At 43.3% G+C, this 16,300-nt stretch overlaps 1 gene segment (V, D, J or C); it reads right to left on the bottom strand.

Moving 5' to 3' along the window:
- Positions 1-8,899: 8,899 nt before the first annotated feature.
- LOC130121064 (Ig kappa chain V region K29-213-like) lies at positions 8,900-11,686 on the bottom strand. The segment is given in 3 exon segments: positions 8,900-9,035; positions 11,003-11,324; positions 11,628-11,686. Coding segments are annotated over 3 exon segments (507 nt in total).
- Positions 11,687-16,300: the final 4,614 nt, after the last annotated feature.

Here is a 16,300-nt window from a genome sequence, read left to right on the forward strand (position 1 = left end):
TAATGTTTTAAAGAAATCGTTTTACTCTAATGTTCAAAGTACATTCAAGGTGGGATTAATGTAACATGGGCCATGGGGCTATGAGTTTTTCAAGCCCCCCCCCCTCCCTCCCCCCATCAACAATCATTTTAGACTGCAGTTTTATTTCATGACAATATGAGATATTTGATGATGGATAAAATGTCTAAGTGAGTAAAGGCAAATAATAGAGCAGTCTGATAAATTCAGAAGATTACTTCACTTTACTGTAATGCAGCATTTAAAACCAGGAAACGGTAACACTTATGCCATATGACAAAATGTAAGGCAACATATCTAGTTTCATATCACAATATCTGATACACATGCTAACATATTGCCAGCTGCTGGTATGAGAGAGAGAAGCAGCCGACTTCTCCCTCTACTAATTCCACTTATCCTTCCTCTCATAGCAGTTCACACACACACACACACACACACACACACACACACACACACACACACACACACACACACACACACACACACACACACACACACACACACACGCACACACACAAACACACACTGTTGTGGCCCAGGGCTTGAGCCCCGGTGAGCCCTTGCATTAATAAGGGCTTGAGTACGTTATAAGGATGTTTATCATTTCAAATAATGTACCTATAAGGGTAAATGTTAACTAAGACGTAACGGTTTAACTGCAAACATTCAGAGGATGTTTTGAGGATGATGTCAGGGCCACAGATCATGTTACATGATAACAAAGGAAGAACATTCTCAAAACTACATTTAGAAAATGTTTTCAGGAAGTTATTGAGGCCTCAGGTTACAGAAAGTGTTTTATAAAACAATCCTGTAGTGTGATATTTTAACAAAGGTGGAATGTTTTGCCTGCAACATTATGAGGATGTTTTGGGGACGTTGTTGAGGTAGCAGATTATATAATGTTGTTTTATGAAATATTCCCAAAAAGAATCATAATAACAAAGGAAGAACATTCTCACTGCAACTTTCAAAAAATGTTTTGAGGATGTTATTGAGGCCTGAGATGATAAAACTACTAATACGACTACTACTACTACTTTCAGCTGCTCCTGTTAGGGTTCGCCACAGCGGATCCTCCGTTTCCATTCCTGTAATGTGATGTATTAACAAGGTCTCGCTCAAGGTCAAATGTATTTTTAGATCAATTTAAAAGCAAATCAGCAACAGTTATCATAAAACATATGTTCATACATACACACATACAAGCATACATATATATATACTTCATTATCATTATCATCATCATCCCTGGTCTCTCTAGGCAAGTATAACTATCCAGTCCATTGTGTTGTCTGCTTTTGGGTTTTCAGTTGGCTGTAGAGGCTGATCCACAGTCCACATCCTTTGGTGCAGTGTGGACAGGGGAACGTGGTGGTGGTTGGTGGAGGTGTTCGAGCGTTTTTCTCTCTCTACTTGCAGTGATGTTGCTTTTCCTCTGCAGCACAGTGTTGTCCCAATTTCATGACATTCAGCTTCATCCTGCATGGATTTCATCCAGGAGCGCCTATCTAGTGCAGTGTGTTCCCAGTTGCTCGATGTGATCTTGAATTTCTTCAGACTGGTCTTGATATTGTCCTTGAAACGTTTCTTTTGCCTGCTGGGATCTAACTGACCTTCCTGCAGCTGGGAGTACAGGATCTGTTTGCGGGGACATGTGTTGGACATGCAGAAGACTCAGCCTGTCTGTGCTGCATTATTGTGGTGGTTGTGCTAGTCATGTTGGCTTCTTCCAGAACGCTGGTGTTGGTGCGTCTGTCCTTCCAGCTGATCCTCAGGATCTTTCGTAAGGATCTTTGGTGGTATTGTTTCAGGGCTCTCAGGTGCCTGCTGTAGGTGGTCCATGACTCTGCTCCACACAGGGTGGTGGGGAGGACAACAGCTCTTTTGACCAGAAGTTTTGTTGGACTGTTAGTTCTCAGTCTTCAAACACTCTTTTCCTGCGTCAGGCAGAAGAGCCAGTGGCACAAAACTCAGGTGATGGCTGACCTCACAGTCGATGTCAGTTTTTGAGGAGAGAAGGCTGCCAAAGTAGGACAAGTGCAATGTTTTGATAAACACGTGCATACATATGTACATAATGCACAAATACGAATGTACAAAACTGTACATACATCCAGGTCAAGTCAAGTTAATTTTATTTGTAAAACCCAACATCACAAATTACTAATTTTTCTCAAGTGTCTATACAGCTACACAACATTCTGTCATTTGACCCTCTGATCAGGTAAGGAACAACTCCCTAAAAATACCTTTAACAGGGAGAAAAAATAGGAAGAAACTTCAGGGAGAGCAACAGAGGAGGGATCTCTCTCCCAAGATGGACAACACACAATGGATGCTGTGTTTACACAATTTACACAATACAACATTGAAAGAGGATCACAGAATAATAATGGACTTATAAAATGTATGACGAAAATGATGTGAAGGATGCCAAGCAGTGTCCAGACGCCACTGGAACAGCCCTGCATACTAATATAGAGTACTCATTATTCATGCATCGTTACAGAGGAAAGATGGTAAGTAATAGTGGATCTTAAGATGCTTTTTAAAGTGTCTTAAAGTGTCAGTTTAAATGTACAACATAATGCTTATTGTTAAAGTATTGATTCTGATTTTAAGTATGAATACATTAATATATTTAACAGCTAGTATGTCAGCATGGTGGCCCAGTGGTTAGTGCTGTTGCCTCACAGCAAGAAGGTCCTGCATTCAAACCCCAGGCAGTCCCAGGTCCTTTCTGTGTGGAGTTGGCATGTTCTCCCCATGTCTGGGTGGGTTTCCTCCGGGTGCTCCGGATTCCTCCCACCATCAAAAAGACATGCATGTGTAGCCGGGTGGGGATTGATTTCTAAAGTGAAAAACCACCAATGGGCGCTGTGCCTTGTGGAGGCCCCCAGCGCGAGCTAGAACAGCAGAGATTAAACCAGAATTTCCGTTTTTTTTTCATTCCCTTCCTCAAGTACGCTGGAGTGATCGGCTGTGTTTCTAAGAGCTTGTAAAAGAGGTAACGTTCTATGGTAAAATGGTATCTAATGCAAAACATATCAAAAGATTCATGTTAATAATGCTGTGTTAGATGTAATATGTGAGATCTGTTGCCGATTGTAATGTTATACTGTGTGATGTTCGCAGATTTATTGTTAGAGCGTTTCCATGTGTAACGGATAGCCAAGCAGAATTAGGCATCCATCACACCATGTGGGGGAGGACCATGTAAAACTTGTGAGTGTTAGCTAGGCTAATCACATTTATTAGCTACAGATGTTGTGTTTGGTGGCAACTAACTTTGTGCTTTTCATTTGTTTTATTTATTTTCGTGTAACAGGGAGGACCCTGCAGTTGTTTATTGTGCAGTTATTTTATTTGGTTATTTTCTTTCATTTGATTAGGCATTTTATAGGCTAAGACCCTGAGATTTATGTTGAGCAGTATCATTGTTGAAACTCTAAATGTATTAATGTCATTTTTCTAAATCATAAAATTGATCGGAATAAAGAACCCTGTTTTTTTATGTTGTCTTGGGATAGTTAATTTTACCAGGCTGTATATTTTGGTACCCGGAGTGGGGTTTCATTTTTTGGAGTTTCCTGATAGCTTGAGAATTAGCAATATAGGCTAGGGTTTTTTTTTAGCACATAAACAACTGCAGCGGTCGTGTGTTGGCGAGGATCCCAGACCATGAGACCTTCCTGGAGTGGCGGTGGAGAACCAGTGACCAGATTTCGGTGATCCAGGCAGCACTGAGAACGTGGAGGAAGAGGACCTATCACCTCTACTCAAGTCTACAGACTGTCAAGGGACTGAGTTGAGCTAAGAGACGTTTCACCATGTCAGAGGGAGGTAATGACAGCTGGGCGGAAGAGGAGGAGGTAGAAGAAACTGATACTATTGAACAATTGCAGGCCAAGCTCTCTGATCTGAGTAAACAATATGATAAGGCTATGGAAGCGATCGCCGCTTTAGGTCCGGCCTCAAGTAGGTCATATGTATATGTGCCTAGAGAGCGCCAGATCCAGCCTTTTAGTGGGGATCCAGGCAAAGATGGTGGCTCAGTTGATGAGTTCATTGAAAAGGTAGAACGTGTAGTCAGGGCCAGAGGTCAGAGTCCTCGGGACCAGGTTGATTTCATTCTATCTCTCCTAAGAGGGTCTGCGTTAGAGGAGATCAGACTATGCATAGACGAGGAGCCTAAAGACCCTAACGAGTTGTTTACTTTGCTCCGGGAGGCTTACGCAGAGAAACACAGTGCAGCCCAGCTGTTACAAGCTTTTTATGGTTGCCGACAAAGGGAGGATGAGACGTTTCAGGAGTACTCACATGCACTCTCCCAGGTCCTACGGTTAGCCATGAAGCAGAGAGCAGATGCAGTGTCAAATGCTAAGATAGCAGTCAGGGACCAATTCGTTGAGGGTGTGCGAGATTCCTCTCTTAGAAGGGAGGTACGCAGAATGATTAGGGAGAAGCCCCAGTCCACTCTGTTAGACGTACGTGAGGAGGCCATTGCTTGGGCTCTTGAAGAGAAACCTAGTGATGCTAAAGTTGCTAAGAGCAGGCAGGTAATGTGTGACAGTACGGGGAGAGCGGGTCAGTGCTCTGGTAACTCACAAGAAAAGCAAGCTGCTACTCTGGAGGACATTGCTAAGGTGGTTTTGGAGCAGAGCAGAGCTATAGGGGAGCTAACTATCGCACTGAAAGAGGGCCTCGCCCTCAAGGAGAGACAACCCAGAGACAAGGGTGGGAAGCCGAGACTAAAGCCCCAGTTTACAGAAGATGGGAAGCCCATTTGCTTCAGATGTAAAGGGGTGGGACATATTGCAAGAGAGTGTACACAGCACAAACCAGAAAGCCAGCATATTACCACAAGCGCATCCACACAGGGAAACTAGCAACCTCAGAGGCCAAGAGCCGGGCCGTCCGAGGTGAGACTGAAGGCTCTAAAACTCTTGATCGTGAAAAGTTTCTTGAGCGGGCAGTAGGTGAGTGTCGGGAGGTTGTAGTCCAGATTGGTGGGGTGCCAGTTAAGTGCCTGTTAGATACAGGGAGCCAGGTTAGCACCATTTCTGAGTCCTTTTTCAGACAGCATCTACTAGGGAAGGAGGAGGATGTCATTCCCACAACCAAGTGGCTCAAGTTGACTGCAGCAAACTCGTTACCGATCCCCTACATAGGTTATGTGGAACTGGATATGGAGGCTATGGGGTTAACCATACCCGAGTGTGGCTTCTTAGTTGTTAAAGACCCAGAGAAGTCAGCGACAGGGAAAAATAGTCAAAATCATCACGAGAAAAGAGTTTTCAAGAACAGGTGCCAGGTCTTATTGGTATGAATGTAATAAAGAGATGCAAGCAGTTGGTTACGGCAGCGTTTGGCACAACCCTTGGAGGGGAATTAGATCTAGGCTGGAGAGAAGTATTCCAGAGAGTATAGACATGTCAGGTAGTAGAAAAGACGTCTGCAGTCAGGATAAGAGGCAGAGATGCAGTACACATACCAGCTTGGTCGGTTGCTACAGTTTATGCAACAGGCAGCAAACTAGCATCTGATGGTAGCACTTACGTGTTGGAGCCGACCAAGACACCCTTGCCGGGTGATCTTGTTGTAGTGTCCACCTTAGTAGAGGCCACTGCAGTGTTCCCAGTGCAGGTGGTGAATTTTTCCCAGGAGGATGTATGTTTGCATCCCCGGACCAGGCTAGGCATATTGTCTCCCGTGGAGTGTGTTGACAATCACCAGACAGAAGTGCGCTTTCAGCGTATCTCTGCTGATCAGGAAGAAGTGAAGGTCGATCAGCAAGAGGGACAGACAGACAATGACATTCAGTCCATACTGGACCAGCTACACATGGGGGGTACAGAAGAAGAGCAGGCCAAGTAAGCTGTACTACTTTCTCAGTATGCAGAGGTGTTTGCCTTTCAGGATGAAGATCTAGGTTACACCGACCGAGTCAAACACGAGATCCACCTGGTGGATGACGTCCCCGTAGCGCAGCCCTACCGCCGTATACCCCCCACACAGTATAATGAGGTTAGGGAGCACATAACCAAACTTCTGAAGAAGGGTGTCATCCAGGAAAGCACTAGTGCTTATGCCTCTCCAGTGGTTCTGGTTAGAAAGGCTGATGGTAGCCTACGACTATGTGTAGATTATAGGAAACTAAACTCCAAAACCCGACATGATGCGTTCCCATTGCCCCGCATCGATGAGTGTTTCGATGCCCTACATGGTGCCAAGTTCTTCTCCACTATAGATCTTGCTAGCGGGTATCACCAGGTAGCGGTGCACGAGGATGATATGCCTAAGACAGCATTTACAACCCCCTTTGGGCTGTACGAGTACTCTCGTCTGCCTTTTGGAGTTTGCAACGGACCAGCCACGTTCCAACAGCTTATGCAGGTGACGATGAGTGACTTGGTGTTGCAACCTATGCTTGTGTATTTAGACGACATCTTGGTGTACTCTGAGACTTTTGATGAGCATCTAGGGAGACTGGAGAAAGTCCTGCAGAGATTGAGGGAGACTGGACTCAAGGTCAAGGTACATAAATGTCACTTTCTGCAGTCAGAAGTTCGGTTCCTTGGTCACCAGATATCAGCTGAGGGGATAGGGACCGACCCTGATAAGATAGCTGCGGTGAAACAGTGGGAAGTCCCCAGTACCGTAAAGGACTTGAGGTCCTTCCTAGGCTTCTGTAGTTATTATCGGAAGTTCATAGAGGGGTTTTCTCAGCTGGCAGGGCCCCTACATGATGTGGTCAATTCGTGTCTCAGGAGCACCAGTCCATCCCGGTCTAAACAGCTGTTTGGAAGTTTATGGACCACAGAGTGCCAGGAAGCTTTTGAATTACTGAAAGAGAAGCTCACCTGTGCTCCGCTGTTAGGTTATGCTGATTTCTCTCTTCCTTTCACTGTTGAGACAGATGCCTGTAGTTTAGGATTAGGCACAGTCCTATATCAGCAGCAGGGTGAGAAGAAAAGAGTGATAGCTTATGCCAGTAGGAGACTGCGTAATGCTGAGAAAAATGACAGAAACTACAGCAGTATGAAATTGGAACTGCTTGCCCTTAAGTGGGCCGTTTCCAAGAAGTTCAGGGGTTACCTGTTAGGTTCTAAGTTCAAAGTCATAACGGACAACAATCCCTTATGCCACCTGAATACTGCGAGGCTAGGAGCCATTGAACAACGCTGGGTGGCTCAGTTAGCGATTTTTGACTTTGAGGTCAAATACTGCTCAGGTAGCTGTAACACCACTGCTGATGCCCTGTCTAGGCAGCCGTTAGCAGGGGAGCCCCAGCCAGACGTAGATGACCTAGAGTATGATGATTGCAAAGCTATTTGCAATTTTAGGAAGGGAACAGCTCTAGGCCCAGAGTTAGGGACTGCAGGGGCCAAGTGTTGTAGCATAAGACAGGTTCGAGCCTCAGAGGCCGAACAGGGTACTGACGGGAGGGATGAACAGGGTAATACCCCTACCTTGCCCCGGTACTCCAAGGAAGAGCTACAGCAGTTCCAGAGCACAGATCCCACACTCAGTACATTTAGACAGTTTTGGGGCAGGAAAGAAAAGCCCACCTATAGGGAGAGAACAAGGTTAGCCAAGCCTGTGGTGTCCTTACTTAGACAGTGGTGCTGTATCAAGGAGATAGATGGCTTACTCTATCGTGTGGTGGATGGTGCTCATGTGGGCGAATGTTGTCAACTACTGTTACCTACCTGTTTGAAAGAACCAGTCCTGGAGAGCGTGCATGATCGCATGGGGCATCAGGGAATAGAAAGAACACAGAACCTTCTGAAACAAAGATGTTTCTGGGTGGGGATGTATGACGATGTAGAACAGTGGGTTAAGAACTGTCAGAGATGTGTCCACGCGACCCCTGGAGGTAGTTGCTGTAGACTTCACCATCTTAGAGCCTGCCTCAGATGGCCAAGAGAATGTTTTAGTGGTGACAGATGTGTTCACGAAGTTCACTCAAGCGTACCCTACTCGTGATCAGAGAGCAGACACCACAGCCAAGATTCTCCTCAGAGAGTGGTTCATGAGGTACGGTGTGCCTGAGAGATTGCATTCAGATAAGGGGAGAAATTTTGAGAGTGAAGTAATTGCAGAGTTGTGCAAACTGTATGGCGTAAAGAAAACCCGCACAACACCTCATCACCCCCAAGGGAATGCGCAATGTGAGAGATACAACAGAACTCTGCATGATTTATTGTGTACTCTACCAGCAGAGAAAAAACGCCGCTGGCCTGAGCACTTAGCAGAGGTAGTCCATGCCTACAATGTGACACCTCATTCGACTACTGGCTATACGCCGTACTATCTACTTTTCAGGGTCCATCCGCACCTCCCAGTAGATGCTCTGTTAGGGCAGGAGCAAGTGCATGATCAGAAACATGATTGGTTAGTGGTGCATCGAGAGCGGTTGAATGAAGCACATACTAGAGCAAAGGAGTACGCTGAACAGAAGGCAGCAGGAAGGATCGAGCTAGACAAACACAAGGTGTACTGTCACCCAATTGAGGTCGGTCAGTTGGTGTATCTTCGTCACAGACCACAGGGCAGGAATAAGATACAAGATGCATTGAGTCCTACTGTTCATAGAGTGGTGGAGATCCAAGGTACTACGCATGCTGTGGAGCCTATGGAGGGTGGTCCGGTTAAGAAGGTCCATAGAGCAGATCTTAGACCATGTGTAGGTCCTGTGCCTGCCCCCAGGAGGGAGAGCCCTCGTGCCCCTGTCGTGACCTGTTCAGGCTCCTTCTGAGGCTGTCCCGGTCTAGACAGACCCTGAGTATGTAGTTCTGGAGGAAGTCCCTTGTCCAAGCTTGGGTCAGGGGGTAAGTAGAGAGAGAGATGAGATTACTGAGATTACCGATGATCAGGACAGAGGGGACACAGCGTCTAGATATGGTCCTGAGCCGGTGGAGGTAGAACCTTCTGGTAGGGAAACAGAGTTAGAGACACCTGTTTCTATGACTGTTATACGGGCACCTGTCCCTGCACCACGTAGAACTCTAAGAGCAAATGCAGGGGTACATTCAAACCCTCACCATGTCCCTAGGTCAACATGTAATTCTATTTCACTCAGTCCTGATGTGGTGTCCCAGTTGCTAACGAGTATGGGTGATGTATTATTCAGGGTAGCAGTGAAGGAAGTGAAAGCTACAAATTAAGTCACCGAGGACGTTGACTTTTTAGCACACCATGTGGGGGAGGACCATGTAAAACGCTATACTTGTGAGTGTTAGCTAGGCTAATCACATTTATTAGCTACAGATGTTGTGTTTGGTGGCAACTAACTTTGTGCTTTTCATTTGTTTTATTTATTTTCGTGTAAAAGGGAGGACCCTGCCGTTGTTTATTGTGCAGTTATTTTATTTGGTTATTTTCTTTCATTTGATTAGGCATTTTATAGGCTAAGACCCTGAGATTTATGTTGAGCAGTACCATTGTTGAAACTCTAAATGTATTAATGTAATTTTTCTAAATCATAAAATTGATCGGAATAAAGAACCCTGTTTTTGTATGTTGTCTTGGGATATTTAATTTTACCAGGCTGCATATTTCACCAAACACAACATCTGTAGCTAATAAATGTGATTACCCTAGCTAACACTCACAAGTATAGCGTTTTACATGGTCCTCCCCCACACGGTGTGATGGATGCCTAACTCTGCTTGGCTATCCGTTACACATGGAAACGCTCTAACAATAAATCTGCGAACATCACACAATATAACATTACAATCGGCAACAGATATCACATGTTACATCTAACACAGCGTTATTAACATGAATCTTTCGATATGTTTTGCATTAGATACCATTTTAACATAGAACGTTACCTCTTTTACAAGCGCTGAGAAACACAGCCGATCATTCCAGCGTACTTGATGAAGGGAACGAAAAAAAACCGGAAATTCCGGTTTAATCTCCGCTGTTCTAGCTCGCGCTGGGGGCCTCCACAAGGCACAGCCCCCTCTGGTGTTTTTTTACTTTAGAAATCAATCCCCACCCGGCTACACATATTAGGGTTAATACGCCTTCCTATCTGTGCCCTTGAGCAAGGCAATGGAAAGAAGAACTGGAGTTGGTCCCCGGGCGCTGCAGCTGCCCACTGCTTTAATTTAAACTTTTTGATTTAAACTTGAAAAAAAAATATATATATATATATATATATATATATATATATATATATATATATATATATATGCAAGGGTGACAACTGGAAATTTTGTTTTGGCATTGTTATGTTATTTTTTTTAAAGAAGGGAATAATCACACCATTAATGATCAATTGATATAAGTATTGTAACATGTAGTTAAATACATCATTAAACATGTTGGTACATCAGGTTATATTTGGTTAAAATCATAATTATTTTACATTGTTCTCAAACAACAAGGCAACGTGATTGAAAACTCTGAAATCAGCTGTTTTCTAAACATATTCTGTGAAGCACTGACTTTTATCAATGGATGGACCAATTTATTTTGTCCATTTTCTGAGGAGATTAAAACTCCAGTTTCAGAGGTTTGGGGGATTCAGTAATGTTTCAAAGTAAATCTCACAATTTAATGAAATGTAGGATTTACTTTCCATTTTATTGAAATGGTACTTTTTGCATGATCTTAAGATGTATACATGGTTGAGGGCAACGAAAGAAATACACTGACAATACAGTCAAATCTGAAAAGAATGTTTAATATTTTTTTTTATTTGTGCTAAAGTATGAAAGCAGTAATAGCGTAACAAAATCATACAAAAAAAGACAATACGACTAATACTAGATATTAAAACAAGACAAGAACAAAACATTACATTAATATTATTATTATTATTATTATTATCATTATTATCATTAATATTAATATGAATGTTGATGTTCTTGCTATAGAGCTTACCATATGTTCCAGCTGGCAGATCAGTCACTGTGAAAGAGAGGGAGGTTTTTGTACGGCTCTCTATCACCGTGTGAACACATCCTGACTATTGATACTGTGGTAACTCTGACAGTAGTAAACTGCTGTATCCTCAGCCTGGACTCCCCTGATGGTCATGGTGACGACAGTCCCAGACCCACTGCCACTAAACCTCGATGGAGTTCCTGACTGAAGGTTGTTTGTGTAATAAATGAGGAGTTTAGGAATTTCTCCTGGTTTCTGCTGGTACCAGGAGACACAGGGATTGCTGTTACAAGTAGAAGCAGGTTGACTCAGTTTGCATCCCAGACTCACTGATTCTCCTACATTGACAGTTTTCAATGAAGGAGTCTGAGTCAAAGTGACCAGACTGCTTGATCCTGAAAACAAAAAACACACAAACAGACTGAAAGTGAAGGCCTTCATTCTCTCACATGTACATTTGGAAATCCCTGTGAAAGGACTGATTTGTTACTCATTAAATCAAATAAACACATATAATCCTTTCTTAAGGTTTTGTTTTAACTTCAACTAAACAGTGTAAAACACAAACAGGGACTTGGTAGAAATAAAGTGTAGGTTGGGAAACACAAAGTGTTGAGATCAGAGAAAGTTCTTTCAGGAGAGAAAAAGTTCAGATGAGGAAAACAAGGAAGACAGTGAATCATCTCTGCCGGTCTTACCTTGAATAAAGGCAGCACATGTCAGCATGAAAATGGTGGTCAAACACATGGTTTTTACCTTTGCTGTCACAATGAACAAGTGTTGGTGATTTTGCTTTGGACTTGCAGAGTTATAAAGATTTCATGAGCACTGAAGTGTGTCCTTCAAATAAGAAGTGTCCTCTCTATGCAAATGACCTTCCTGATTAAACTGCTGTTAGCAGCAGATGTGTATATAATGTCCTGTGAGGAAACACCGTCTTGTGTGTGCTGCAGTCAGTTATTACAGTAGTTACCATCACCTTCTTTGACCAATGCCAAGTTAGATTAAGAAGGACACTCTATAACACGTTCATAACACCTTGAGAAGTTATCTCTACATTGTTATGCTTTGATTTCATGATATTCAGATTATACCATTCACACACTTGAACTGATATCCAGTTCATGATGAAACTGAAATAAATAAAAATCTTTTTTCAGTGTTTTTCATTCATGTTCAAATACAAGCTCCCCTACAAATGCAAATAGTCTCAATAAAATCAGTTGTAAGTCTCCCATGTATATACAAAATGCCTTTTCTCCCAAGATGAAGATTTTTTTTTTAATAAAGCAGGTTGGCCATAAAGCAGTACGAACAAAAATCTTTAATATTTTGGCAATCACTACCATTTCCTTAACTTGTAAATTATCTGAGGTGAACCATTATGACTTAAGGTTCAGTTAACCTCAGTTTTATTTAATAAAGAATCTCTGTTACTGTGTCATTCCGGACAATACGCACGTGCAGCCATGTGCAGAGGTCACCCGCTGTGGCCCCGTCATTGTACAACAGTTTCACCTACAGGTGAGGAGTGGGTAGAGCTTTTTTTAGTTTTGTTTCGTTTTCCAAGCTGCATCATCATCATCATTATCATCATCATCATCATCATCATCATCACCATCTCTCTCTCTCTCTCTCTCTCTCTCTCTCTCTCATATACATATATACATATATATAAAAAAGGTGTAGGTGGCGCTGTGGTTAGCGCAGTTGCCTCACAGCAAGAAGGTCCTGGGTTCGAGCCCCGGGGTAGTCCAACCTCGGGGATTGTCCCAGGTCGCTCTCTGTCTGGAGTTTTCATGTTCTCCCGTGTCTGTGTCGTTTTCCTCCGGGTGCTCCTGTTTCCTCTGACAGTCCAAAGACATGTAGGTCAGGTAAATCAGCCATACTGAATTGTCTCTATGTCTGTGTGTGTGTGTGTGTGTGTGTGTGTGTGTGTGTGTGTGTCAGCACAGACACACACACCAATCACACCCTGTGATGGACTGGCAGTTTGTCCAGGGTGTCTCCCCACCTGCCGCCCAATGACTGCTGAAACAGGCTCCAGCATCCCCGTGACCCTGAGAGCAGGATAAGCGGTCTGGATAAAGGAAGTAATGGAAAAACATTCTGACACTCACCTCCAGCATCTGGTCTGGTTAAGGATCCCGGTTCCATGTGAGTCTTAACAGTAGATCAGCCTCTCTGGACTGGGTTGTTGATTCCCCTCTTCAATTTAAGAGGTAATGGGTGGAAACAGGGAAGTGAAAGAGGGGGGAAGTGAGAGTTGAGAGTTGTAGGAGAGCACAGAGAGATGAAAGCATAAAAGAAAGGTGGGATTTTTTCATCAGGATGCTAGGCTCATTTTGGTCCCTGTGGACCTGGGGCAGGTACAAATCCTACTGCTGGAGCTTGCTGCTAGGTGACAGGCTATGAGTGGGTATTCATACTATGTAGTGTGTTTTCCTAAAGCGCGCAATTACAGCTTGACAAAATGTGAAAAAAGATGCATTATTACAATAGGACTATACAATAGGACGATGTGCAGAACTTTAGCGACTACAGAGGTATAAACTTGATCAGCCACAACATGAAGATTTGGGAAAGAGTAATAGAAGCTAGGTTAAGAGGAGAGGTGATGATTAGCGAGCAGCAGTTTGGTTTCATGCCATGAAAGAGCACCACAGATGTGATGTTTGCTTTGAGAATGTTAATTGAGAAGTATAGAGAAGGTCAGAAAGAGTTGCATTGTGTCTTTATAGATTTAGAGAAATCATACGACAGGGTGCCGAGAGAGGAGGTGTGGTATTGTATGAGGAAGTCAGGGTTGCAGAGAAGTATGTAGGAGTGGTGCAGGATATGTATGAGGGAAGTGTGACAATGGTGAGTTGTGTGGTTGGAATGACAGATGGGTTTGAGGTGGAGGTGGAATTACATCAAGGATCGGCTCTGAGCCTTTTCTTGTTTGCAATGGTGATGGACAGGTTGACAGACAAGATCAGGCAGGAGTCTCCATGGATGATGATGTTCGCGGATAACATTGTGATCTGTAGCGAGAGCAGGGTGCAGGTTGAGGTGGAGGTATGCACTGGAGAGAAGAGGAATGAAAGTCAGTAGGAGCAAGACGGAATACCTATGCGTGAATGAGAGGGAGGACAGTGGAATGGTCAGGATACAAGGAGTGGAGGTGAAGAAAGCATATGAGTTTACATACTTGGGGTCAACTGTCCAAAGTAACGGGGAGTGCCGTAGAGAGGTGAAGAAGAGAGTGCAGGCAGGGTGGAGTGGGTGGAAAAGAGTGTCAGGAGTGATTTGGGACAGAAGGGTACCAGCAAGAGTTAAAGGGAAGGTTTACAAGATGGTTGTGAGACCAGCTATGTTTAATGGTTTGGATACTGTGGCACTGATGAAAAGACAGGAGGTGGAGCTGGAGGTGGCAGAGTTGAAGATACTAAGATTTTCACTGGGAGTGACGAAGAAGGAGATGATTAGGAATGATTATATTAGAGGGACTGCTCAAGTTGGACGGTTTGGAGACAAAGCAAGAGAGGCAAGATTGACATGGCTTGGACATGTGTGGAGGAGAGATGCTGGGTATATTGGGAGAAGGATGCTGAATATGGAGCTGCCAGGGAAGAGGAAAAGAGGAAGGCCAAAGAGGAGGTTTATGGATGTGGTGAGGGAGGGCATGCAGGTGACTGGTGTGACAGAGGAAGATACAGAAGACAGGAAGAAATGGAAACGGATGATCCGCTGTGGCGCCCCCTAACGGGAGCAGCCGAAAGTAGTAGTAGTATTACAATACGACTAAACAGAAATATCTCTTTCAGTACAGTACACGAATGATTTGGAGGATTTCCAAATTTAATAAGTGACTTGTTATCTGAAATTCATCATTCAGTATCTGTAAGATTTTTACAGACTGAACCCTTTAGATTGTAGTATTTTGTCAATGACAAAGCAATGACATGAGAATAGGTGTGGAGCCTAGATCTGCTATATTGCCCATCCATTACTACTGCAAAAAAAGGAATAACAATAAAGAAGAATAACAGCAATAATCATATCAGTTGGACTGTTTGTACTGAAATGTTAAAGTATACAGGGCTATAATGGACTACTGTATAAGCCTTTCCAAACAGGTGGGTTTGTTTTTGGGTAAAAGGGACATATTATTCTCCTCAGGTCTGATTGTGCAATGTAAGGTGTGCAGTGAGTCAGAGAAGTCTTGTGGCCCCATTGGGCCCCAGGTCGGCCCTGGAGTGGAAGGATCTGACTTTGTCCTTTATGTCAGTGGGGTTTGTTTCTTTATTTTACCCATATGAAAAGTTAGAAAAAGATCACAATGTGTAATTGGCGAGACAATGTAAAGGAGAATTGCCTAAAAACCCTCAAGGGGCTTGGAAAGTGTCATTCTCCAGACAGCATACTACAAGAAACAATTACAGCAAGGCGGTATGCACAATATGTATGTATCTATCAATAACTCCACACATGGCAAAAGACGGAGACACCGTTTAGCACAGCACCCGACAACGATGCATCCCATAAACACCCGTTACAGCAGTACAATGAATCAGCCATAGTCACAAGACAAACACACACATCAAGAACACTTTATCACGATATATGCAACTATACACAAACACTGTCATTAACAGACTAAGAACATACACTCATGTAATATGGCTTAGAGTTTATGTATATATATATATATATATATATATGTGTGTGTGTGTGTGTGTGTGTGTGTGTGTGTGTGTGTGTACGTGTGTATTTGTGTGTATATATACATTAGGTTAAAATTATTAGCCCCCAAATAACTATGGAACATTTCCCAAAAATTCTGCCCAACGTTTGCATCATCCGTAAAACTTTACATAGTAAAACATTCATCCATGTTAAGGCCCCTATTTGGTACATTTTGGAATGTAAAATAAATCTTCAGGTTTGCTTTATACCAAATGTAGTGAAAATTGAGGTGGTCAAAATTACTAGCTAGCCACCATGTGATTTTTTGCATTCAGAACACACCTGAGCAATCAATCAGCTTTCAAACCACACCTGAGAAATCAATCAGCATTGAACTTACTTAAGGGACTCCAATGAACAGGGCTCGTGGCACTTGAACACTTGAGTGAGAGGGACTACTCTTATATTCTTGGTAAGAAGTAATTTCATCATAACAAAAAGTAAAGAAATCAGTCTGGAACTCAGAAAGAAGATAGTGGATGCTCATCTTAAGGGGGAGGCTATACTGCCATTTCCAAGTGTCTCACGGTGTCTAGAACAGCTGTGTGTTGCATCATTGCAAAGCACAAGGAGACAAATTCTGTTAGAAACAAACCTGGATGTGGTCGAAAGAGCAAGATTTCAAAAACCTTGGAGAGGA

Source organism: Lampris incognitus, chromosome 11 (genome assembly GCF_029633865.1).
Source record: "Lampris incognitus isolate fLamInc1 chromosome 11, fLamInc1.hap2, whole genome shotgun sequence".
NCBI classification, from domain to species: Eukaryota; Metazoa; Chordata; class Actinopteri; order Lampriformes; family Lampridae; genus Lampris; species Lampris incognitus.